This window comes from Puccinia triticina, chromosome 2A (genome assembly GCF_026914185.1).
Source record: "Puccinia triticina chromosome 2A, complete sequence".
Taxonomy (NCBI): Eukaryota; Fungi; Basidiomycota; class Pucciniomycetes; order Pucciniales; family Pucciniaceae; genus Puccinia; species Puccinia triticina.
The window spans coordinates 5,455,640-5,480,064 of NC_070559.1; the positions used below are offsets into that span (position 1 = coordinate 5,455,640).

The 24,425-nt window shown below is 47.5% G+C and overlaps 3 protein-coding genes across 3 annotated transcripts; 1 reads left to right on the top strand and 2 right to left on the bottom strand.

Annotated features, from left to right (window-relative positions):
* Positions 1-3,064: 3,064 nt before the first annotated feature.
* Positions 3,065-3,970, bottom strand: PtA15_2A607 (uncharacterized protein; the record flags this gene model as incomplete). Its single annotated transcript, XM_053166644.1, has 4 exons — positions 3,065-3,274; positions 3,377-3,504; positions 3,641-3,768; positions 3,870-3,970. The coding sequence occupies 4 exons, from the start codon at positions 3,968-3,970 to the stop codon at positions 3,065-3,067; spliced, it is 567 nt and encodes a 188-aa protein (XP_053017845.1).
* A 307-nt stretch (positions 3,971-4,277) lies between these two features.
* Positions 4,278-5,718, top strand: PtA15_2A608 (uncharacterized protein; the record flags this gene model as incomplete). Its single annotated transcript, XM_053166645.1, has 4 exons — positions 4,278-4,610; positions 4,684-4,772; positions 4,865-5,337; positions 5,465-5,718. 4 exons carry the CDS (start codon positions 4,278-4,280, stop codon positions 5,716-5,718), a joined length of 1,149 nt encoding a protein of 382 aa, XP_053017846.1.
* Positions 5,719-6,832: 1,114 nt separating this feature from the next.
* PtA15_2A609 (uncharacterized protein) lies at positions 6,833-7,051 on the bottom strand (the record flags this gene model as incomplete). Its single annotated transcript, XM_053166646.1, has 1 exon — positions 6,833-7,051. One exon carries the CDS (start codon positions 7,049-7,051, stop codon positions 6,833-6,835), a length of 219 nt encoding a protein of 72 aa, XP_053017847.1.
* Positions 7,052-24,425: the final 17,374 nt, after the last annotated feature.

Genomic DNA, 24,425 nt, shown 5'->3' on the forward strand with positions numbered 1-24,425 from the left:
AAGAATTGTTGGAGGGGGCGGGGGGGGGGGGGGAAATCTCTTCTGCCGCATGGCAGAAAAAAAATGAGAATTTTATGGTTTTTCATCTGCAGTGCACAATTAAGCGTTTTGAGCTTCCGCGCACTATGGCCGGGATGTTGAGTGGACGCCCCCTGCAGTGCACAAAGAGTTTTTTGTGCACAAAGTACATCCATATTTCTTTTAGAGTGCGCGTCATTTGTCCTGTAGGAACACATGTAACTGAACTACTCTCTGAATCACATTCACAAAGGAATGAAGTTCAATGCCAGATTCCTCTGTTTTCTTCAGCCTCAGAACTGTCAGGGGCCTTGTCCGTGTTATTTGATTACTGGTTCATACAGCTGTAGTGAAACCTTCTCTTTCTCAGAAATTGTGTCCAGGAACAGTGCGGGTATGACTGAGGCTCATCAGGCTTTCTGTCCATTCCTAGCAATGGTGTCTGTAACATACCAGGATGGGGTTGGATATTTATTGTCTGTTGCATCTCTCAGCAAGGCATTCTTCTACACATCAATTCTCCATAATCTCTATACTGACATGGTTCCAAATTTCAACATATAACCACAGATTGATGGCATTTTTACAACTCTGTGTGGATTAATAGTTTTTTTATTTTTCCTTCCACAATAAAAACATGTAAATTCTCAACCCTGAAGCAAAGAAGGTGAGAGTCAGCCAGTGTATGCAAATTGTTGGCAGGTGATGTGAGGCAACCTCATAGTGTCTTGTATATTTCCCTACAGCATCATGACAATTCAATTGGATCAGGATATACCATTGGAAACCCAGGGATCCAAAGAGAAGTTCTTGTAGTACCAAGTGGGTTGCACACTCAGAATTCCAGGTGTGCTTCACTGCACATAGCAAAACCTTTCACCATTGTCATGACTACACCCCCTCTTTGAAGAGACCCCAGACTTTTTTTACCATATGTTGTCATTATGGTCATTCTTGGTCTCAAGAGTGCAGTAATCCAGCTTGATGTTTCCACTGGCATATTACCTGATTAGGATAAGAGATTTTTTGTATGAGAAAATAACACTACTTGAAAATTGATTATGCTGTGAATATTTTTCAAAAACTTTTGGGGTGGTGGGATAATTTGGTTCTCCATTTGTTGGCTATCATCCATCATGTTTTTTGAAGTGAAATTTTGATCTTGCTGCTATTCAGATATGTACATGTTTTTGACAATAATTCCTCCTTCAGTATCCATTTCTTTACACAAAAGAGGTGGGGGGGGGGGGGGGGTTGTGGTTTAGGGTATGTTACCCTCTTTCCCCAAAGGTGCAGCGGCGTAGCCGCTTTGAACTCTAGTTTCAACATAAAATACACACTTACACAGGGGTGCCTCTGAGGTAGCCATTATGTAACTCATTTGAATGATGTAGCCACATTGTAGATTTATCAAACTGGTCCACGGGGGTATGAAATTGTTCCACCCCAAAGTGGGAAGCCGGCTGGTACTGTTCAAATTGTTTGATCATGATTTATTTAAAATTTATGAATGAAATGCTGTGCACACTTCCCAAGGAGGGAGTTCTTTGGAATACAAAACCTGTTACAAATCAGAGACATCATGTGGGATGCCATGAGGGCAGTCAATTTTTTATGGGATCATCAAACAATATTGAACATAAAATATTGTGTAACATTGGCCTTGGCTTCCCTGGCTGGGAGGGTGCAATACCATGAATTTATCGTTTTTATCAGCCATATTGGTGGCCAGTAGTAAGGAGGCACAGAGGGGATTAACTGGTGTGGTTTCCTGTTTGAATGATCCATTTTTAAACAATAAACAATGGGATGATGATTTTGGAGATGTACACACATGTGTCAGGAAAATCAGGGGGCAAGAAGGGGTGGGAAGGGAGGGAGCTAGTATGAGGCAAGAAAGGAAAGATCCTCTGTCTGGGATTTTTGAGTAAACAGTTTGTGAAACAGGCAGGAGAACAAGTTGACAGTTGGAGTACAACAATGGAGACATAAAATACATTGAATTTCCAAAATTTGATGATCTTGACAGTCATATGGGAGAATTGGTGGTCCCAAAAATGGTCCAGCTATGCTAAAATTGGCGCTGATGCAGTGTAGTGGTAGCCATTTTAAGCTACGCTATGGCCAAGGACACAACCGCTGCAGCTATACTGAGCATGCTCAGAAACAAAAAATACAAAATGAGCAGAATGGAATTTTATTCAGTCTGGCTAGTTTTGGGGTGGTGGCTGAGCATGCTCAGTTTAGAATTCAGGCTCATTTTTTTACTACTGTGCCATTTTGTTAAAAAAAATGTGATTTGTCCCAACCCAAATTGCCCATTTTTACCTTGGGTAAAAATTGCAGATAATTGTAGTGTTGGCTGGCTGTGACACATTGAGTCCTCTGCTACAGTCCTGTGAACCACAGATGTGATTGTGGAGAGGAAAATTCTCAGCTGCAGGCAGTTAGGTTACTTTACACAGTATCACACCCCCACCATTGGCAGAATTGGAGCAGTATTGGAGCAGAAGCCAAATCTGCATCATGTTACTTGCCATCAAGTGATTCATTTCTTTTCCTGGTGAGATAGAGTGAAACAGTCCAGGTTGATTATTTTCTGAACTAAGCTGTTGAAGAGAAAAGGAAAAAAAGCACAATTGGGCAGCATGGCAAGTTTTGGGCTCATAACCTGGTGTGACAGATGTGTAGATAATGATAATAGGGGGTTTCAAAGTTGGCCAGATGCGACTTGCATGCACTTTTGCAAGTCGGTGTTCAAGTTCATTCTTGAACACCAAGTTGCAAAAGTGCATGCAAGCCACACTGTACTACACGCCCTAAGCCTGCTTGAATTATTTTTGAAATTTGGTGTTCAATAAAAGCCTTGAACACCAACTTGCAAAAGTGCGTGGCCAACTTTGAATCCCCCTAATGCATGTGAGGAACAAGCTCTACAGCTTGTTCCTCAGACACACAGACACACAAACATGGTCTCAAGGAGGGTCAAGTGTCACAGACTGTAACCTAACAGGTCAGGTTACAATAAAAAGAACCAAAAGGATGATCAATTCCAGCGGAAGTTACCTTCGGACCATCGATTAGCAACCCAGGCGCGTTTATGGTATTTCGTCCGTTCTTCTCTGAACTCTTTGATGAATTGGTCTTCTTCCAATAAGCCTTGAACAACGAACTGGTTGGCCAAGCTTTCGGTGGATTTATCTGATTCATGTAAGGCCGTCAATAGCCTCGATCGCGAAGCGGATTCTCCGTAGGGCTATCCAAAGCAACAATTGATATCCATATACAATCAGTCTCTGCATCTAAATATTTGCAAAAATATTGTTCCTCTGCTTTGAAGTAGAGGTCTAGTACTAACTTGATACAGATCTGCTTGCTGCTTGAGTAGATCATTAAATTGTGATATCGTTTGCTGGGTCTGATTGAATGAAGCCGTCACTTGATCTCTCAGTTCTTCCAACTTGGGCCGCAACGACAAATTTCTTTCTGTCAAGGATGGAAATCGTGAAAGATATTGCGATCATGCGGCTGGTAAGCAAACATCAATATTAATCTTGAACATTCCAAATGATTGAAAGTGGCTCTTATGATTGTTTTGGTCTTATAGTTCGGAATGACTAACCCGCCAACGCTTGATTCCGATTGATCGCAGCTTGGTGATCCTCAACTACTCGTTTCACCTCAGGTTGTCTGATGAGCATCGCGTGGAAAAACTCTGGGTCGTTGAGCAAGTCTTGCAGATCTTCTTTCCTAGAATCGCATCAGCGAAGGTTGCAAGAAGACCATAATTGTGGGTGTATCATCAGCAATCAGTGCTTGTTTTTCTTCGTAGAGAGCAATGGGATACTCACGACATGGCACCGATCTCAGGGAATTCCCTGCTGAGCTGATCATCGATTCTCTGTTGAGTGTTTTGATGGTTATGAGGTTCTTGTTGACTTGATGAGGTCATTGTCTGAAGTGCTCCTTGGGAGTGGTGGTGTGCCGTGTTGGCTGCCGCTGGTCGACTGAAGGCTTGTTGAGAGGCTGTGCAGACACTACTCCTCGGGGGAGAGAAGCGACCTCCGAAGGAGGCGTGAAATGTGCATATAGTCGCGTGACAGCCTGACTGTCACCCTAACTCTATTCGACGGAGAGCCTCGGCGAAGCTTGCTGGAAGAGCACCCTGGCCACCACACCTCAGCAGAACTTCGTCCATCCCGGAAAAACCCAGACGGAAAGTGCGCAGACATTCTTTCCAAGCCGCCTTCGATATCGTGATGTCGGCGCATCAATCTTCATCATCGGGTAATTCAATTGTTAATCATCCAGTCGCCACCGGGACGGCGACCCAGGTGGGATCGACTTCACAAGATGCCCGACGGCAGTCGGAGATATCTGCGGAAATACCCGGAGATCAACGGATTGAGGAACAGACACTCCCCCATCCTGAATCACTAGGACTCCATCTTGGCGGAAGGAATTCATACCTCAGACGATTCAGAAATGCACTCGGCCTTGACAATTTCAGTGGATCATCCTCTATGATCTGGTTCTGTCCTGCCTATGTGATCGATTGGGGTGTCGGTCTTGCCGCTGTCATTGTCTCAAAGGTATAGTCTCCATGTAATACTTTGGTTCGGATTCCACCATTCTGATTTTTTATTGTCTATCTGGATCCAACAGTTATACCTTGAGACAGTTTCACCATATCAACGAGACTTATCAGTTTATTATCACAACAGTGACTACCATTGGTCTTTGAGATCAGAACAGTAAGTGGATAAAAAATACTAAACACGAAAGTAATCAATACATCTGAGTCCTAACCACAAAAATAAAAACTTCCTGGAATGTCTTCGCGTAGAGTCCCCGACGAATGGCTGCATCATCTTTCGGTCACTTTGCCAGTGCTTCTACTGATTATCCTCACATTGATTGCATATCCTCGAGGAGGGATCCATTTGGTACCAATGCTCCACCATTCTCTGCTCGGTCTTTTGACGGCCCATGCGTTTTCGATCGTTCCGACGGATATTTTGAAAGTCTGGATCGGTGAACTGCGACCGGACTTCTTTTCTCGTTGTGCCTATTCAGAGGATTCCAAGATCTGCAAACCGTTCTTCCATAATCACAAGCTCATGGAACACGGCCGAAAAAGCTTTCCCAGTGGACATAGTAGTACGGCCTTTGCAGGCCTTACTTTCTTGTCCCTCTGGATCGCCGGTCGTAATGGTGCCTTTGCTATCGGCGGCGATGGTTTACGAGCGGCAGGGCCATTACAGAGTCGGCTGCTTAGGTTTCTTGTTGCTATCATTTGGCTTTTGATCGCTCTATGGGGTTAGTATGACTTGCTTTTTTTTCTATCACAAGGAATATTCTTCAACCAAACTTCCATACTCCTCGCCTGGCCTCGCTCAATTGGCTGATTGTTTTATCATTTTCCTCTTCCTTACGATCTGGTTAGTCGCTGTGACAAGAATTCAAGACCATCGACACCACCCCCGAGATGTGATAGTCGGCGGTATAATCGGAATCGTGTCCGCGTCGATCGGATATTCATTCTACTTCCCCTCGCCCTTCAAGGGCTCGCTACTCGGCGTCACAATGGGCAAACCGAGATTAGTTTACGATCATGATACTTTGTCCCACAAACAAGCCATCCGAGGACATCACTCGCCCAGAGTTGAAGACAATATACCGGTGGCAGCAGCTGTCTAGCCGCTTGTTTGGTTCATCTTCTAGCAATGCTTGTCTTACTCCGCTTTGTTTAGATCTCTTGTCTATCATTGGAATTGTATCTCTTGAGAAATATTTTATGTTTGTATAACCCTTCAGTGATTGTGAGACTTGATCATCATCTATATACACGTCTGGAAAACTTGAATGGTAAAAAAGATTCAGAACAATTGTTTCTCGATCCGCGCAGATGGCTCTACTGCATGCACCAGTCCCGAACTCCCATTGTAATTAAAAATTGGCCTAAGAAGACAATTGATGCAGTGCTAGAAACCAGCGAGATTTGTAATAGCCCGGTTTACATGGGATGAAGACTCCCTTTGACTCTGCAGGGGGCTACAGAGTCAGATCTGTAGCCTCTGGGTCTAGATTTCCCGATCAAGAGCACAGGATGCACAGGGACTCAGAACAGCAGAACAGAAGTCTCCAGTGGAGCAGGTCTGACTATTAAGGGCTGGGAACTAAGTGAAGTCTGTATTTCATATGGGGACAGATGAAATATGTACATGAGGGAAAATGAGCCTTGCTAACTATAGGAACCTCATGGAAAGAAAAGGAACAAAAGGGAAAGAGGCCCTCTTCTGGGCATGGAGAACAAAGGGAGGCAAGATAGAGAGGAAATATGTAAGAATCAAGGAGAGTGTGATATACTTACCATCAGCGGGCTTGTGTTTGGCATTATTTCCATTACACAGCGGTTCCACATCGCCGCCAATCCGGCCAAAGTTCGGCCGTCAATTTGACGGTTCCCCCCCAGCCAGTGTTGACCGTTCGCATGCCGGCCTCCCGTCAACCGTCAAGCGGACCGACGAATTTGCCAGCACGCCCGGCGATGCGCAAATGGACAACACGCTGGCAAAAGAAAGGGCGGGTTGACCCATCCGGCAATCTGCCGTCGAACCAATTACTCCCCCCAGCCCCGAAACGGGTCGTTCCAGCCTCAATCGCTGCTCATTGCTGCTGACCAGGCTCTCTGTGCTCATTTCAGCACATTGGTACATTGTTTTTTGTTTTTTGTTCTTTGATTGGTTTTTTTTGGACAACAAACTACTGTTAGAGAGGAGAGAAATGGAATAGGGAAGAGAGGTGGAAGGAGTTATGCCGGAGAGAGTGGGAACAGGGGAAAAAGGATTGCAGCGCTTCCTGAGCTGCCCGGCTGGCTAGGACGACCGACAATCGTATTGTGTGGACGGGGAAGGGCGAGCTCAGAGGAGGAAGAGGGAGGGGCCATGACGTCTGAGACTTGGTTGACGACCACGACGATCAGCCGGTATTGGTCTGCAAGCACCTTCAGCCCATCCGCCACTTGGTTCATCTCCGCCGCTCACTCCGTCATCCTGAACTTCGCACTGCTCTGCTTCGACTGCTCCAGATCCGCCCGGAAGATCGCCCCGATCCCTGATCCATCGTGGGTGTTGAGGAAGAGCAATAGTCGGGGGAACAAGGCTCGGAAGGAGCCGAGCGAGGTGCGGAGCTCGATGGATGGAGGATGTGATGTGGAGGTGGGCGTGCTGTGGATGGGGAGATGGAGGGTGGCGGTGATCCGATGAGCGGACTTAGAGAAAATGAGGCGGGTGGATGGGCGAGGGCCAAGGATGACGTGTCCCTCTGATGGGCGGACTTTGTCTTGGCCCCCTCTGCCCTTTTTTTTTTGGGTTAGCCTGGAGGCCAGCACAAGCGCGTTTGTCTGCAAACCGACCCCAGGCAAGTTATGTTAAACTTGCCTGAAGTCAAGTGCCGGCCGTTTGACTGTTAATTTGGCTGGAAGTTTGACGGCTGACGGGAGGCCGACAGGTGGGCGGTCAATCAGGCGGGTCTTTTGTCTTTGACGGCAGTTGCAACGGGCAAAACCTTAATCCGCGCAACTGCCGTGTAGTTTTCCAGTTTGGTCGTGATAATGGGCGTGGGAAGGATGTGTAGGATGATAATGTCAAGAGGAGGAAGAAGAGCCAGGGGGAGGTAGATTGGGTCCATCGCTGTCCAGCCCACCATCATAAATGCCCCCAGCACCTTCCCAATGATGATGAGGTAGGCCATCGGAGATCAAGGGGTGGTCAAGCTAGAACTGAAAGTGAAGCAAATTGTGTAAAATTCATGCATGTCACACATGTAAAATGTCTTTGATCTCTTCCCTCGCTCCTAGCCTCCGGTACTTCGACTCCATTCTCCAGCACTCACTCAACTCAATCAACTCACTCGACTCAACCTCACTTCAATCCTCAACTCCAATAACACTCAATCTTCAACCCTCAACAACCAATCCCATTCATCATCCTCATTTCTCATTCCCCTTCTTTCCCTTTCTATCCTATTCTGATTCACTGTCTTTCTTGTCTGGTAAGATTCAACATTGTCACACTTAACAACTACTCATGAAATCAACCAACTAACTCCTTCCATTCAGTCTGCTCAATTGTCCTCATTCCTTAGTTTTCAACTTTCATATCTGCCTGTCTTTCATATCTCTGTCTGCTCAAAGTGTTGGTTCTCTTTTTCCTTTCCTCAGATCTTCTCATTGTTTCAAACTTTCCTAATTGCTTCTTTTTTAGTTTGTGTCGGCTTTTGTTTAGGCAATAAATCCTTCAATCAAAAATCTTTTAAATTGAGCAGGTATTGCTCTTTTTGCTGGTGTGGTTGGGTTTGAGGCTGAGGATTTGGGGGTTTGGAGGCGGCGAGGGAGCCAGCCGGAACTTGGTATCTCTCCAGACGCCCAATGCATGCACCCCGGAGTGTATGCATAATACATGCATAGCATACCGTAATCGTGCCAGTTTGCATAGTTTAACAAGGTGGACACGTTGTGGAGTTGGTGGAGATGAGCATGGGTAGACTGTGTGGTACGTTTCTGGACGCTGAGGAAGATGAGGCGCATCAGGTGCCGGTCCCTGAACCAACACGGAGAATTCCAAAGGCTTTCCAGGAACCAGGTCATGGTCTGGAGACGCTTGACTAGTTGTTCCCAGGCCTCCTCTGTCCACCGATCTTCGTCAAACGGCGGGCCAAAAAGCAGGGGCTTTCCCCTTCATGACGCCCGGATCCTGATCGTTTGTTGGGAGATAGTTTCATCTCTACTCTGCCGCTGTCGTTTGAACCCTAAGTGATTGTACATACATCTAGAGCCTACAGGCAACCTTGTACCGGTTTCCCTTTTCTCTTCATTCAATCACTCAGTCTTCAACACTCAACTGATCCACAATACCTTGTGTCTCAGGTTGGCTTTTTGTTTGTCTTGCTCCGTGTGCTCCAAGTCTGTTGGCTCACACTCATTGCTTGTCTAAAAGGTTATGAGCCCAGTCTAGCGCTGGTTAACCAACATTTGATAACTATCCAACAACTCATAGATCTTTGATCATGACTTCCGAGAAAACCTCCAAGGACACTGTCCCAAGCCTCAAAAACACCACTTGGGCAAAATGGAAAACCCAAGTCCTTGCCTATTGTCAACAGCTCAATCTTGACAAATATCTCCTCCGCGATATACCTGCGCCAACAGAAACGGACAAAACCAAGTTCGAGATCTACGAGGCTAGGAGAGGAAAGGCGGCAGGAATCCTTGTCTGAACCATGGGACAACTCAACAACAACATGTTTGTCAATTCATGAGAACCATTTCAACCAAAGCTAGAGCACTCTTAATGCAAAGCAGAGTACCAACTTGATACTGGAGTTTAGCCTGCAATGCCGCTGTTTTCATACAAAATCGGGTTTTCAACAGATCCAAGAATGGAATGCCGGAATGCGCATACAAACTATGGTACGGACACAAACCAAATCTCCAATATATTCATACATTCGGATGTCTGGCATACACTCACATCAGGAAAGAGAATATGGAGAGCAAGTTTAGTCCAACGTCGAAAAAAGGTTTTCTAGTCAGATATGACAAATTTAATCAAAACTACCTCATCTTTGATTATGAAAAACACCGTATAATCAATACCCATGATGTCACATTCGACGAAACCACCTTTCCCGAAAGGGGAGATGAAGATCCCGATCCATTCCTGATTGAAAAAGACGAGATCTTGCCCAAAGCACCCAATGAAGATCCTGAAGAATCCAAAAATGATTCTGAATCAGATGATTTGGATGAATCAGTGAATCCAAACATCAGTCCCGTCAACGACTCAGCATCCATACCCAGAATTAAAGTTATTCCGCCAAAACCACCAATCAATCATCCCAACCATCCAAACTTTGTGAGAAGATCAACGCACATTAGCCAACAACCAAAACGCGCTTATTTAGCTAGTGACTTAAAGAAACCGCTTGACCTGAAGTTCAATGACCCCAAATTTGAGCCGAAGCGTTTCAAGGATCTACAACTGTCAAGCTTTAAGGATAAGTGGCTGGAGGCGTGCAATAAAGAAATCGAAGGCATGAAATCGAAGAAGGTATATGAGTTGAAACATCGGCCTAAGAATTGGAAGGTCATCAAAGGACATTGGGTATTCAAGGTGAAAACTCTTCCCGACGGCAGCATATCCAAATACAAAGCAAGATTTGTTGCGAAAGGGTACACCCAAGAAGAAGGAATAGACTATGACCAGACCTTTTCCCCAACCGGAAAGCCTTCCTCCCTTAGACTAATAGTGGCATTGGCTTCGCAAAAAGGATGGATAATTGAGCAAATGGACGCGGTTGCGGCTTTTCTCAACAGCGACCTTGATGAAGAAATCTATCTAGAACAACCAGAAGGGTTCGAAATCGGAGGAAAAGACAAGGTATGGCGACTCCACAAATCAATCTATGGGCTAAAACAATCTGCAAGACTCTGGCACATAGAGGTCGAAAACTATCTGAAAACAATTGGATTCAGGAAAACAGAGGCGGATTCTTGCGTATTCTATTGGCATTGCGGTGGCAAAGAAAGCATCATTTACCTCCATGTCAATGACAGGATCATTACAGGCGATGAAATATCCTCCGTGAAACATGAAATCAAGCAGAAGTGGGCCATGGAAGATCTCGGTATTGCAAAATTTGCCGTAGGAATAGAAATTGATCGTGATTCAGTCCTGCGTGGTCGTGGCTTGAGAGAGAATCATCCGCATGGTCCTCACGTTCTGGGACTCCTGGGCTCTGACGAATAGAAATTGATCGTGATTCAGTCCTGCGTGGTTGTGGCTTGAGAGAGAATCATCCGCATGGTCCTCACGTTCTGGGACTCCCGGGCTCTGACGAATAAATCGAATTGGTTGTTGAATAGGTTCACTAAGCTCGCTATTTCGCTCTCTTCCTGGATGATCTCCATTGGGGTGTGCGTTTCTGCCGGCTGTTGGACCGGTGGTTGTGTCAGAGCAAACGGATGAAGGGCCAAGTCCGGTGAAGTCCCCGGCCTCAAGCCTTCTTGGTTGGTAGGCTGGGGGGGCTGCGGATTCGTCGTTTGAAAGCTGTCTGGCGGGATCATTTGTTCCCTCTCAACGGGTCTTGGCACCGGTGTGGACCTGTTCGACGCCAGAGCTAGGGAAGTTTCCCTTGGATTGTAGAGAGCTGGGGGAATTCCCGTGTCCGGCGGCAAGGTTTCCTCCTGGAGGAATTGAAGAAAATCCTCTCCCAGCGGAGGCAAAGCTGATTCTAGCTCTTTGAAGCCTCTCCTTGGCTGCGGGGCTGAGTTGGTACCGGAGTCTCTGCTCTGCTGAGAGGTCTCTTCCATTCCTAAGATGGGGAGGCATTTTATGTAGGAGTTATTATTAGTTTTTTTTGTTTTTATATTTTATTTATTCAGAAATAAAGAAATAAAGATAAGAAAAATACCTGAAACTTGAGCTTTAGCGGAAAGTCTGCGGCTCTTACGCGTAGTAGAAGAGACTTTCTTCTTCTTTTCCTTAGCTTTGGTCTTAGCTGGAGGTTCAGACGTCCAGTCGGCTATATTGACAGCGGCTGTGACCTTTTTGCGAAGGACTTTCGGGTATGTAGTTGTAGCTATGGGCGTCCACGACGTGCTACTAATCAAGTTACCGTTTTGCGGGGTAGCTATGATTCTGTCTTTGTAGTCTTCTTCCTCTGCGCTATCCTGCGGCGTTGAGTTAAAGTTTACGGTCACTATCGGCAATTATGCTTCGGAAGGAGAGGAATCTTTTGAGCATACTCCGATTTTTGATATCTCTTCTTGATTCGATGGTACAGGGGATCCAAGTGAAGATAAGTCCGACGAAGGGATAAAAAGATCTGCGGAAGAGTCGCGGTTCTGCACTTTCACAAGCACAATAGACGTAAAAAAAAATTTCAAGGGTTCAGTTAGATATTTTATCAATTTAGAACCAGTTTAGAGCTGTTTGAAAGCAATTAGAGTGTTAGTAGAATATGTAGAAGTAGTTTTTTTGTAAATTTTTCGAATTTTTGAATTTTTAGTTTTAGTTTTAATCAGGATGATTGGTCCTTGGCTTTTAAGCAGTCTAGAAGTATGAAAAGGGGAGAATATTTCCCAATGAGGCCCCCAATTGTGAGCCTGGGCCTCTATAGTGGCTACAGGACACAAGAAAAAATGGGGGACACTGGTTGTATTTCTTGGGATAAAGAACTACAAACAGTGAGTAAAAGAGAAAGGGAAAGAAAGAGAAAAAGAAAGAGATATGTATGATCTGGAGGGGGTCTATCTACTCCTTATAGGAGGATCCTCAAAAGTCAACTTGAATCACCTGGAAAAGTGATAAGGACAGCTGTGCCAGACCAACAGGGGCTACAGCCTCCGCGCGCACCAAAGAGACAGTGGGGGGACACAGAATAGTAATACTAATCTGCTCTGATTTTTAGACTGAGTCTAGGATTAACAGAGTAACCTTTGATCTTGAGCAGGGTTGATGTGAAAGCAATCAAGAGACACAGAGAAATCACTCTGGATAATCAAGGTTCAAATGAAGAGTATACTTACTGTCAACAACCTAGGCGCCTGTGACAGTAGGAGTACTGGGAGCGTGGTATCCTCTTGTGGGGTGATCCTGGGTTATCTACGGCGTAATTCTGGGTGGTCTGAAGTCTGTAGATCCTCCTCAGGCAAGGGGGATCCTGACTTCGAAAATTTTCATAGTTTGCTTATGTAATTACATATGTACATGTGGTTTGGCGCGCCTGGTAGCGCTGACACGTCACAACTGCGCATGCGCATCACAACTCAAGAACTCAGGGAAGGAGTAGAGTTACAAGGAATTGGTGAGTTGTAACTAGGGTTATAATTGCATGAGGAAACAGAATATGAAGTCAGAACAAGGATATCTCTTAGGATGGAAAAGATATAAAGTAATTTATATGTAATAAGTAGATAAAGGCAGACTTTAGGTCAGCTGTGATGACTCTAAGGCTGACAGAATCTTACAATGTGACATGTTGCACTCAGGGCTGGGGGGAAAGCAGGAAAGAGGGGAAACCAGTGAGCGGTCAACACGACATGGAATGCTTGGATCCACAACAGTACTGCTGCTCTTTGCAGCAATTGACAAGCACATGGAGGCTGCATGTGCTCCAAAAGCTTCTTTCTAAGGTTTGTTGAAGGTTAGGTGGCAAGTAGTTTGGATCTTCCATCTGCATGTGCTAAAAAAAGTTTAATTGCAAGGTTGGCTTAAGGTTTGGTGTGAAGCATCACCAGGGGAGACTTTGACGCACTCTCCGGAGAGTGCCAGAGTGTAATTTTATGTTGATTCAGGTCTGATGTTAGTCACATGTGCATTAGGAAGTGATTAGTAAATGATTCAGAAGTGAATGAGAATTGTGTTGGGAGTTATGTGGAAGTGATTCAGAAGTGGACGGGAAGTGATTCAGAAGTGGGTTGGAACTTTTACCAGAATTGAGTTGTAAGTGAGTGTGAATTGTGCCAGAAGTTGAGTGGGAGTTAATAAACATAACTCATTCAGTTCCTAAGTGGAAGTTTAGGCCAAATGGAAAAAGGTTCAAATTATATTGAAAGCTAATTCAGCAAGAGCTTATGTTGAAATAATGTTAGATTCTAGTTCAACTCAATCATAAATAATCTTATCCAATAAACCTCCAAAAAATGCCTTAAAGTACCTTTCAACATGTTTACTTTGCAAAACAACAGGCAGAGTTAAAATCCCTTCTGGCAAAGCGTTTTGTTTTGACATTTGGATACACATTTTCAAAATTACAAAGCTAACTACAATTACTTGATGGCTAGACAAGTTTAACTAAAATTATAGTTTCTACCATATGAAATAATTGTGCTTTTGGCCCCAATCTTATGAATTGGTACTCAGCATATCACATCAAGCAAAAAAATGTGTGTAACGTACATATTTTTACAACATAATCTTACCAATTTACAAATAATTCAGAAAGACATGATTGCGCATAGGTCTCTGAGAGATTTGATATTTGTCTAAGGGACAGGGCTAATGATTTCAGTGTTTTGATATCTTTACCTTGAAGCATGTTTTTTGCAGATCCAATCGATGTCTTCTAATAGAATTTCACCACACATTGTTCCAGTATGTGATGGTGAGGAGCCCAAATACAAGGACCAAACAAAGCTAACAATAGATTTTAGGATATCATCATGGTCAATAATATTCTTGGGGTTGGATTGCCCCAATATATGGAAAGGAGACAACCTCCTTGCATGTTTTTCTCAGTTCCCGTCTTTACCACAAAAAACAATTGAATTATCCATTGCTCTCCAAGCATGTCTTCAACTTTCTGCCTCGGCCAATTTATCATATCTTTATCTTCTTCTAGTCCTTTTGGCCTGACCTCTGATGTCCCTCAGGTAGCCTTCCTTCAACGTGGGCACCATCGAGTTCATGTATATTGTGCACCGCAGAATAGGTTTGGTGATCTCAGTGAAAACCAAAGTCGCCATCTAGGTCCCCTGTTAGGACCAGTTTCAAGCTGTTCAACTCCTGTAACAAATCGAGATATCCCCCCCAACAATGTTTCCCTTGTTAATTTGCGTGCCTTTCTTGTGAAAAAGAATTGCATAGAGCCTCAGCTCAGGGGCTGCGTCTTCAGCCGTTGTGGAGTTCTGGGGCGCACTCAAGATGAAAATTCACGGGCAAGATCTCAAGGCTCAACCGTGCGGCGGGCGCCGCATCCTCAAGACGTATCAGGATTTTCTTTTCTTCATGGTCTATCTTTCCCCCTTCTCTAACTCTCCGTCCTGGCTCTTTCTTTCCTTTTCCTTTCTTCTTTCTGTCTTCCTTTTCTTTTCTTTTTTTTTTTTTGTTAGTTTGTTTTGTTTTTGATTCCTCTATTTTCCTTTCTTTTACACATGTCTTTCTTTCCGGTTTCTACCTTGCGCGCGTTGGAAGGTTTTGAGTTGGAGGAGGTTTGGTTTTTTTTGGTTTGTTTGTTTTCTTGGCCTTGTTTGTTGGTTGTTGTCTCTTTTGGTTGTTCTCTCTTCTCTGCTCATCTTAGTTGTACGGGCGCGGCGGGCACGAGGGCTCGTCGCGCAGCATGTCGCGGCCTGAATCCAAGTTCAGCCGAACTTGGAGGAAGGATCCGCATGGTATCCACCTCCGAACCACGAGGAATATCATCACTTTTTGAGTTTTGAGCTTATTGATCCCAGACCGTGTAGATCTTGCCCCGCATACTTCAGAGTTTTTGATTACCGGAGCTTCTCGAGTTTATTTCTTTAGAGCACTATCCGAGTTTCCGACGACAGCGTCGGCTTCCCGCCGAGTTTCTTTTCTGAGTTTTTCCATCCAACCAAACCGCCGAGGGTATTCCATCCCCTCGTTCCCTCTCAAACAAATCCCCCCCCCCCAACCGCTATCACTTCTGTTCGACTATTCCCGATATTTTTGCAGGACCACCGACGAGGGCAGCACTCAGCACCATCCCCTCAACCGACTGCCACGGCTCAGACCCGACAGGAGTCCATATTTGGTCCCCCGAGCCGGGATCGAACCAGCGACCTCAAGATTTACAGTCTCGGCTCAGGATTTTGAGACGGACTGGTGGTCTTAGGCTGGATTCTTTCTTCTTTTCTTTCCTTTTGGTTTTTTTTATTATTGTCGATTGCCGCTTTATCCAAAGACGTTTCAGGATCCTCGTTTCAGGATCAAGGCCGGGAAGAATCTTTGTTTAGATTTTTAGGCGTCTGCCGCGGGGCATAGGAGGGATAAAAGTAAGTCCCATCCATTGTGCACCTCCGGGCATCTCTACGCCGTCGAAAGCATTACCTGCCACTCTGTGAGCCTTCCTGTCATTCCGCCTTCCCTGTTAGGTCAGCGTGAAGATTTTCAAGAGCAAGATGGCCGAACCTGCCGCCGTGGAAGCCGTGAAGATCAAACCACCGCACGGGAAGAGCCTGAAGTTTGATGGGACGAACGTCGAACGCTTTCTACACCAGTATCAAGTTGCCGCGCGGCTGGACAAGGCGTCCGGGCAAGATATGGCCGAGCAGCTGTTTTTCTTTGTGGACGACTCTCTCCTCGACGTTCTGGAGACCCTGGAAGGCTACGAGCCGCCGAACTGGCCTAAGCTGAAGGCATCGATGCTGTCGTACTGGGGAGAGATCGACTCGGCGAAATTTACGGCGCGTGACATCAAAGTTTTGACGGAGGGATGGGTTGCGCGCGGAGGAGTTTCCTCCGTTGAGGACTATCAGGCCTTTAGGAAGCATTGGGAGCCCATCCAAGCCTATCTTCTCGCCAAGGATCATATCGAGTCCGTGGAGGAGATTCGTAACGACTACTATCAGTCGTTCTCGTTAGCCGTTCAGGATCGAATCCGAGATCAGCTTCTTAAAGACAACACGATGATCACGACAGCCGAAAACCGCTTTAAGTTACCAAAGTTCGAGGTTCTCAAGGCGGCAATCACCGAAGTAATGAGAAGGCAGACAGCACTGATTTTTGAGGATTCGAAGGCGTCGAAACCAGTGGCACCCGCGACCTTGGCCGAGGCGAATGGGATCATGCAGAGGATGGGAGAGGAGAAGCGCCCAAAGGCGGTAGCGGCCCCACCAAAGCCCGCCCCAACTATGGACGAGCTGTCAAAAATGTTTGAGGCGTTTGAACAGAAGCTCGACCAGAAGCTAGCCTCGGTACCCGCCAAACCATCACAGTCGCAGAATCCGAGGGGTCCGATGGTGTGCTTTTACTGTCACCGGGAGGGACACGGGACCGCGCGTTGTTTCGAGCTTCAGAAGGATAAGGACGACAACCTCGTAGAGCAGAAGGGCACAAATTTTTTCTTGCCGAACGGAGCGTTGATACCTTGGGACTCTACCAGGCCGATTCGCCACGTGGTAGCGTCGTTCCAACCTACTCGAGCTGCCGCAAGTCAGGCGACGACGGAGCCCGTTGCAGGATTTAAAGTTGGTTGTGGTTCTCTTCAACCTTGGTACCCGCCAGCAGTATCGTCTCAGTCATTCTCAGGAGTTTATGAGGCCGACCCGGCGGGAAGGAAGCGGCATGAAGACTCGAAGCCTTATAAGGCCCCAGCCGTCCCTCTCAGTGCCGTGAAGCGCCCTATCCGCCGAGCACCAACCCCGCCTGTTCCCGAGGACAGAAGTGCGATGGATGAGGAGGCGGAGCTTTTCGAGCGCAGTCCTGGAGGCGACCCAACGCACGAGCTGTCTCCCGATCGCCCTACGACTCCGCCTACGCCTACAAAGGCTGCTGGTCCGAAAGTGCGCTTTGAAAGAGAGGTCTCGCGCGAACACCCGAATGCGGTTGACGGCGTATTGCGAAAGATCGCCGTGTTGAAGGTGCCCGACATCACGGTATCGGAACTCATGGCGATCTCTCCCTCTATAGCCGAAGGCATGAAGAAATGGGTATCTAGACGGCGCGTGGAAGTTGGAACCGAAGAGCTGAAGGTGAACTCCGGCACGTTGGCTGAGGTCTCTGATAGGGATCTGGGAACCGACCCAAACCTTTACTCCTGCCCTCTGGGATATTTGCCGTGTCTCATTGGGGACGACGAGACTTCAGCGTCTCCCCTTATCGACTCGGGCTCTCAATTGAATCTGATTTCGGACGCCATGGCCAACAAGTTTAATCTGAGCCCTCGCGTTAACTTTGCATCGGCGGTCTACGGTATTAACAACCAGGCCTGTGAATTGATGGGTGTAGCCGAAGACGTGCAGGTCCGGATCGGCAAATCGTTGGTGAAGACGTGTCACTTTTGGATCACAAAGATGGACGGGCCGCTGATCTTAGGTCGGCCTTTCTTAATGGATGTTGCTGCTACATTGGCGTTCTCACCCCAATCAGGCGAGAAGCTTATCATACCGGACGCTACTGGAAGAAACATCGAGGTCTCCTTGTGTTTGACTGGTTCAGGTCGATGGGAGCGTGATTTTCCAGGTCAGGGTCGTAAGGCGGTGCTCACTCATGTGGCGCGGCTCCCCGACGATTCTTCGGAGGATCGTCCTTTTTTATGAGCGCAGTTGGTTCGGTACACGGCAGTTTTAATCTAGATGCTCGAACTCTCGCCGTTGAATCGACTCATCTCTCAGAGTATCATTGTCCCGGTTTTCTTTTCACTTCTTCTTTCAGTCACCAAATCATCAAACCCGAAAAACATTCACAGATAATCAAAAACAGCAAAAAGAAGATCGGTTCTCAGTTTCATCCCAGTTTCAAGTCTCAATTGTACATTAGGAGAGGTGCGGGAGAGGAGAAAAAGGGTATTCCGTGGGGCATTAGCGGGACAGAAGTAAGTCCCATCCATTGTGCACCTCCGGGCATCTCTACGCGCGTCGAAAACATTACATGCCACGCTGTGAGCCGCCCCTGTTTGCCCTCCTTCTTTTCCAGTACCGTCAACCCTTCAACCTCAGATCAAAGTCTCCGAGAAGAGAATAAACTATCCTCGATTCGTTACAAGGAGGCCTCGGCCCCATCACGGGAGCCCTCTTCAAGTCCTCAATTCTCGTTTCAGGAGAAGTCCCAAGATTCAAACTACGAAAGTCTCCGCGAAGAGAATAAACTACTCCTCCTCCGCGAAGAGGCTAAACTAATTACGTCTTATGACGGCCTCCGTGACAAGGGTAAACTATTTTTGTCTGATGACAACCTCCGTGAAGAGGAGAAACTAATTTCCGTGGAAACAGAGGCCCGAACACGTAAATTGGATTCGGAGATACCACGGAGGATTGGGAGTAACAAAGTAAGTTCCCACCAATATGCACCTCCGAGGCGTGATGCTTCCCCGTTGTTGAAAACCCTACCTCGTGCCACTCTGGTGAGCCACCACCCGGATTTTGGTGCTTTCCTTGCAGGACCTGGCGCAACAGGAGGCGCGGTGCGCGGAGCGGAGCTCCGCAACGAGCTTAAACTATGCTCTCTTGGAATGGAATGTGAAGGAGGAATTGTAATGTTCGGTCCGTCGTGGAGGGCATATGGGAGTAACAAAGTAAGTTCCCACCAATATGCACCTCCGAGGCGTGATGCTTCCCCGTTGTCGAAAACCCTGCCGCGTGCCACATACGTGAGCAAAGACTTCCCGGACGGACTCTCCTTTTCAGATAAGTCGGCATTCGGGAGTTGGGCGGAGCATCGGACGCGTCTTCTCATGGATTCTGGGCTCCGGTACAACGCGCAGGTGGATTTGGCGCGATCATGGAAGGAGGGCGGCTACTTGGCGTTGGCGGCCAAGTACAAACCGGTCGCCAAGAAGGTCAAACCGGTGAATCAGCCTATGCCACAGGAGTTGAACCCACCGCTTCGCCGCCCGCCTCTTTCACGTGACCCGTATCAAGGCTTATCTCGCTCTCTAGCCGGACCGTTTGTACCCAAGGGTCGAGTAACCGAGGAGCGTCTTTCGGTGGTTAACTTTGGCCCGGAGGGTTGGCTCTATCCGGACGAATTGTCTTTGATTAAGAACGTCCTGGCGGAACGCAACCTTGCCATCGCCTTCACCGAGGATGAGCGCGGACTGCTGAAGGAGACCTACGGACTCCCCTACATCATACCCGTCGTTGAACACGAACCTTGGCAGAAGAGAAAGATTCCGATTCCGGCCGCCAAGGCCGAAGATTATATCCGCATCATCCGGGAAAGAGTTCGAAATGGCTTGTACGAGCAGTCAACGTCGAGCTATTCGAGCCCGGTCTTCTGTGTACTCAAGGGAAACGGCAAACTTCGGGTGGTACACGATCTCCAACCGTTGAATAAAGTTACAATTCGGGACGCAGGGGTCCCGCCCGCTACGGAGGAATTCGTGGAGTCTTTCTCAGGCCGCGCGTGTTATGGTCTTGGTGATATTATGGGCGGCTACGACGAGCGAGCGCTACATCCCATTTCTTGGCCTTTGACTACTTTCGACACGCCTCTAGGTCGGTTTCAGTTGACCCGGCTCCCTCAAGGAGCCACGAATTCCGTGGCAGTCTACCAGGCGCAAATGGTTTGGATATTGCAGGATGAGATCCCTGAGCACGCCGGCATCTTCATCGATGATGGGGGTATCAAAGGCCCAAAATCCGATTACGGCAACGAGACGCTATCTTGGAGTTGCGGAATCCGACGCTTCATTTGGGAGTACTCTGAAGTTCTGGAGCGCATTCTGTTTCGGATTGAGGAGTCGGGCTTGACGGTTTCGGCTTCGAAGCTTGCTGCCTGCGTACCCGCTTTAGAGATTGTAGGCCATGTAGTCTGTAAGGCAGGCCGCAAAATGGCTGCTAGTAAAGTCAACAAGATCACATCGTGGCCAACTCCCGTCAACGCTACCGAAGTTCGAGGTTTCCTCGGGGTCGTCGTCTATGTCAGGATCTTTATTCCCTCACTGTCCCAGATTTGCCTGCCCTTAAGGCGTTTGACGCGCAAGGACTCGGAATGGGATTGGACCGAAGACTGCAAAGAAGCCTTTCAGGAGCTCAAGGAGCTGGTGGGCAAAGATATCGTGCTCGTCAAAATCGACTACGGGCCCAACGCCGGAAAACTTAAGCTTGCCGTTGACTCCAGCTGTCGCGCCGCTGGCGCCGTTCTCACTCAGGCTGACAACAATGGCCTCGATCGCCCGGCCCTCTACGAATCCCTCCTTTTTTCCGATGTAGAGTCGCGCTATTCTCAGTCTAAGCTGGAGCTATGTGGGGTAGCCAGAATCCTGAAGAAGCTCCAGACGGTTCTGTGGGGCCAGTACTTCGAACTGCAGGTAGACGCCCAGTCATTGATTCAGATGATCAACGCCCCTAGTCTACCAAACGCGCCAATGACGCGCTGGGTAGCGTTCATTCAGTTATTCTCCTTCGAGGTAGTACATCGTCCTGGCAAGTCTTTCACCATGCCCGATGGCCTTTCCCGCCGCCCGCGGGGAGACGACGAATCAGATCCTCCATCCGATTTTGACGAAGAATCTCCTTTGATCCGGCCGGTGTATTCATTCGCGGCAGAGGAAGGAGGGTACTCGGGCTACCAAGAAGGGTATTGGCGTCAAATGGAGCTGTTCCTATCGACGTTGATTAAACCTCCGGGAATGGAAGCTGAGGAATTTCGCGCCTTAAAGAGAAGATCAACGGATTTTTTCCTTCAGAACGGCAGGCTTATGAAGAGGGGCAGCCCGCTTCCCAGGATTGTCATCACTATTCCCGCTAAACAGGAAGAAGTTCTTCGGCAGTTACACGAGAATTTGGGCCATAGAGGAGTGACGGAAACCTATAGGCGGGTCTCGGAGCGTTTCTGGTGGCCCTCTTTGAAGCAATCCGTGGCGCGCTGGTGTCAAAGCTGCGACGCCTGTCAGAGGCGCAGTCTCCGACGGCCTTTGGAGCAGCGGTACCCAACAGGAGAGTCCACGGTGTTTGGACGAGTGGCAATGGATGCCGTGCACTTGAAGGCAGGCGGAGCTAAGTATCTCATAGTTGCACGGGACGATTTCTCTGGCTGGGTAGAGGCTAAGATCTTAAATAATCTCACTTCCGAGGCGGTGGCCTCTTTCCTCCAGGAACATTGGACAATGCGTTATGGGCCGGCTCAATCCTATTCCACCGACGGCGGCTCAGAGTTCGGCGGTGCGTTGGCGGACATGCTGCGCGCTTTACCAGGACAGCACCGAGTATCCACACCCTACTACCCGGAGGGGCAGGGCATGGTCGAGCGGGGACACGCACCGTTAAAGGCCGCTCTAGTCAAGTTAGCGGGTGAAAGCGGCAAGCACTGCCGCAAGTTTCTTCCGTTAGTACTGTTTGCGGATCGAATCTCGACCAAGCGCACCACGGGGTACTCCCCATACGAGTTGCTTTTCGGACAACGGGCAGTATTGCCCATTGACCTGGAAATGGAGTCCTATCTCGGCGTGGACTGGGAATCGGTACGAACAACCTCGGATCTTCTGGCGGCTAGGTCGATTCAGCTGGAGAGAAGCAAAGAGACGCGGGGCATAGCCCATCGCAAAATGATGGAGGCACGCCGCGAGTCAGTCCGATATTGGACCGACAAGCGTTCCGGCCGGCTGCGCGGAGCCCTTGCACCGGGGGAAATGGTCATGGCGTATAACCGGTCGCTAGAAACACAGTGGGGTCAGTTATTCGCCCATCGGTGGAATGGGCCTTACCGCGTCGTCCGTCAAGTCGAGGGAGGCTCTTACATTTTGGCTGAGTTGGACGGCACCGAGCTGAAGAGGCGCTTCGCGGCCGATCAAGTCAAGAAGTATTTTTTGCGCGAGGTTTTGGAGGAGCAAAAGTAAGTTCCATCCAATAGTGCACCTCCTAGGGTAACTCTACACGTCGTCAAAGCATTACCTGCCACTCTGTGAGCCATACCGTCGCGTTTTTCTTTTTTTTCCTGTCCGGCAACACGTATCCAAGAGCAGCGCGCAGTCTAGGGACAGACTGCAAACTGGGGGAAGATGTGGAGTTCTGGGGCGCACTCAAGATGAAAATTCACGGGCAAGATCTCAAGGCTCAACCGTGCGGCGGGCGCCGCATCCTCAAGACGTATCAGGATTTTCTTTTCTTCATGGTCTATCTTTCCCCCTTCTCTAACTCTCCGTCCTGGCTCTTTCTTTCCTTTTCCTTTCTTCTTTCTGTCTTCCTTTTCTTTTCTTTTTTTTTTTTTTGTTAGTTTGTTTTGTTTTTGATTCCTCTATTTTCCTTTCTTTTACACATGTCTTTCTTTCCGGTTTCTACCTTGCGCGCGTTGGAAGGTTTTGAGTTGGAGGAGGTTTGGTTTTTTTTGGTTTGTTTGTTTTCTTGGCCTTGTTTGTTGGTTGTTGTCTCTTTTGGTTGTTCTCTCTTCTCTGCTCATCTTAGTTGTACGGGCGCGGCGGGCACGAGGGCTCGTCGCGCAGCATGTCGCGGCCTGAATCCAAGTTCAGCCGAACTTGGAGGAAGGATCCGCATGGTATCCACCTCCGAACCACGAGGAATATCATCACTTTTTGAGTTTTGAGCTTATTGATCCCAGACCGTGTAGATCTTGCCCCGCATACTTCAGAGTTTTTGATTACCGGAGCTTCTCGAGTTTATTTCTTTAGAGCACTATCCGAGTTTCCGACGACAGCGTCGGCTTCCCGCCGAGTTTCTTTTCTGAGTTTTTCCATCCAACCAAACCGCCGAGGGTATTCCATCCCCTCGTTCCCTCTCAAACAAATCCCCCCCCCCAACCGCTATCACTTCTGTTCGACTATTCCCGATATTTTTGCAGGACCACCGACGAGGGCAGCACTCAGCACCATCCCCTCAACCGACTGCCACGGCTCAGACCCGACAGGAGTCCATACCGTTTGGAAAACATAGCTCAAGTAGAATTAGCCTTCAAAACTGCAAACGTGGATCTCATCCCAATCTGGAACTACAACCCAGCTGTTTTCTTTGAAATTCCACAATTAACGTCTCAAACCACTCCAGATGGCTCGAACTCCAGACTACCCCCTTGGCTTTTGGCATCACTTCAACAGTGCCAAACAGATATGAAAACACATCAGCTATCCGCCCTAGAATTCCTCCTGAAGAATGAGGACCCAGAAAATCACGAGCCAGAAGCCTTGTGGTACCACAATGATAATGCCTGGCTTCGTGATCGCTTCGATGTCGAGTCTAATTCTAGCGAGACGAATTCCCACAATCACCAAAGGTCCCGAGGATCAATACTAGCTGACGATATGGGATTAGGAAAGACGTTGACAACACTTGCATTCATTCTGGCGACAATTAACAAAGGAAAGAGCTTTCGAGACGGTAATACCAACACACAATCAGCTGCTACTCTAGTCATCTGCCCTCTAGCAAACCTGTCAAATTGGCAAAACAAAACCAGTCTTCATTTCAGAGATCACACAATAAATTACAAGGTATTCCACGGAGATGATCGGAAAAAATTATTGAAAGAAGACCTGCAGTCTGCAATGCTTGTCTTGACAACTTACGAAATGATTGGGACAAGCGGTAACAAGAAACATACCAACCAGATTAACATTGAATCTCTGGGCATATTTTGGTTCAGGATTGTCTTGGACGAAGCACAGTAAGTGAAATAATTCATGTGAATGAGCATTGGACTTGGTTCTGATTCATATTTCTGCATGATGATAGTTTGATAAGGAATCCAGAAACCAACCGAACCCAAAGCATCCATAACCTTCAGTACCAGTTTGTTCTTTGCTTAACGGGGACACCTGTCCAAAACAGATTGACTGACTTGCAAAGCTTGATCACACTATTGAAAATATATCCTTGGAGCGAAGAATGGGTCTGGAAGAGCTGTCTGGTTCCTCAAATGAATGTTGGATCTCGAGAGGCAATCAAAAGCTTGAATATACTGATGGAAGCAATTTGTTTGAGAAGAACCAAG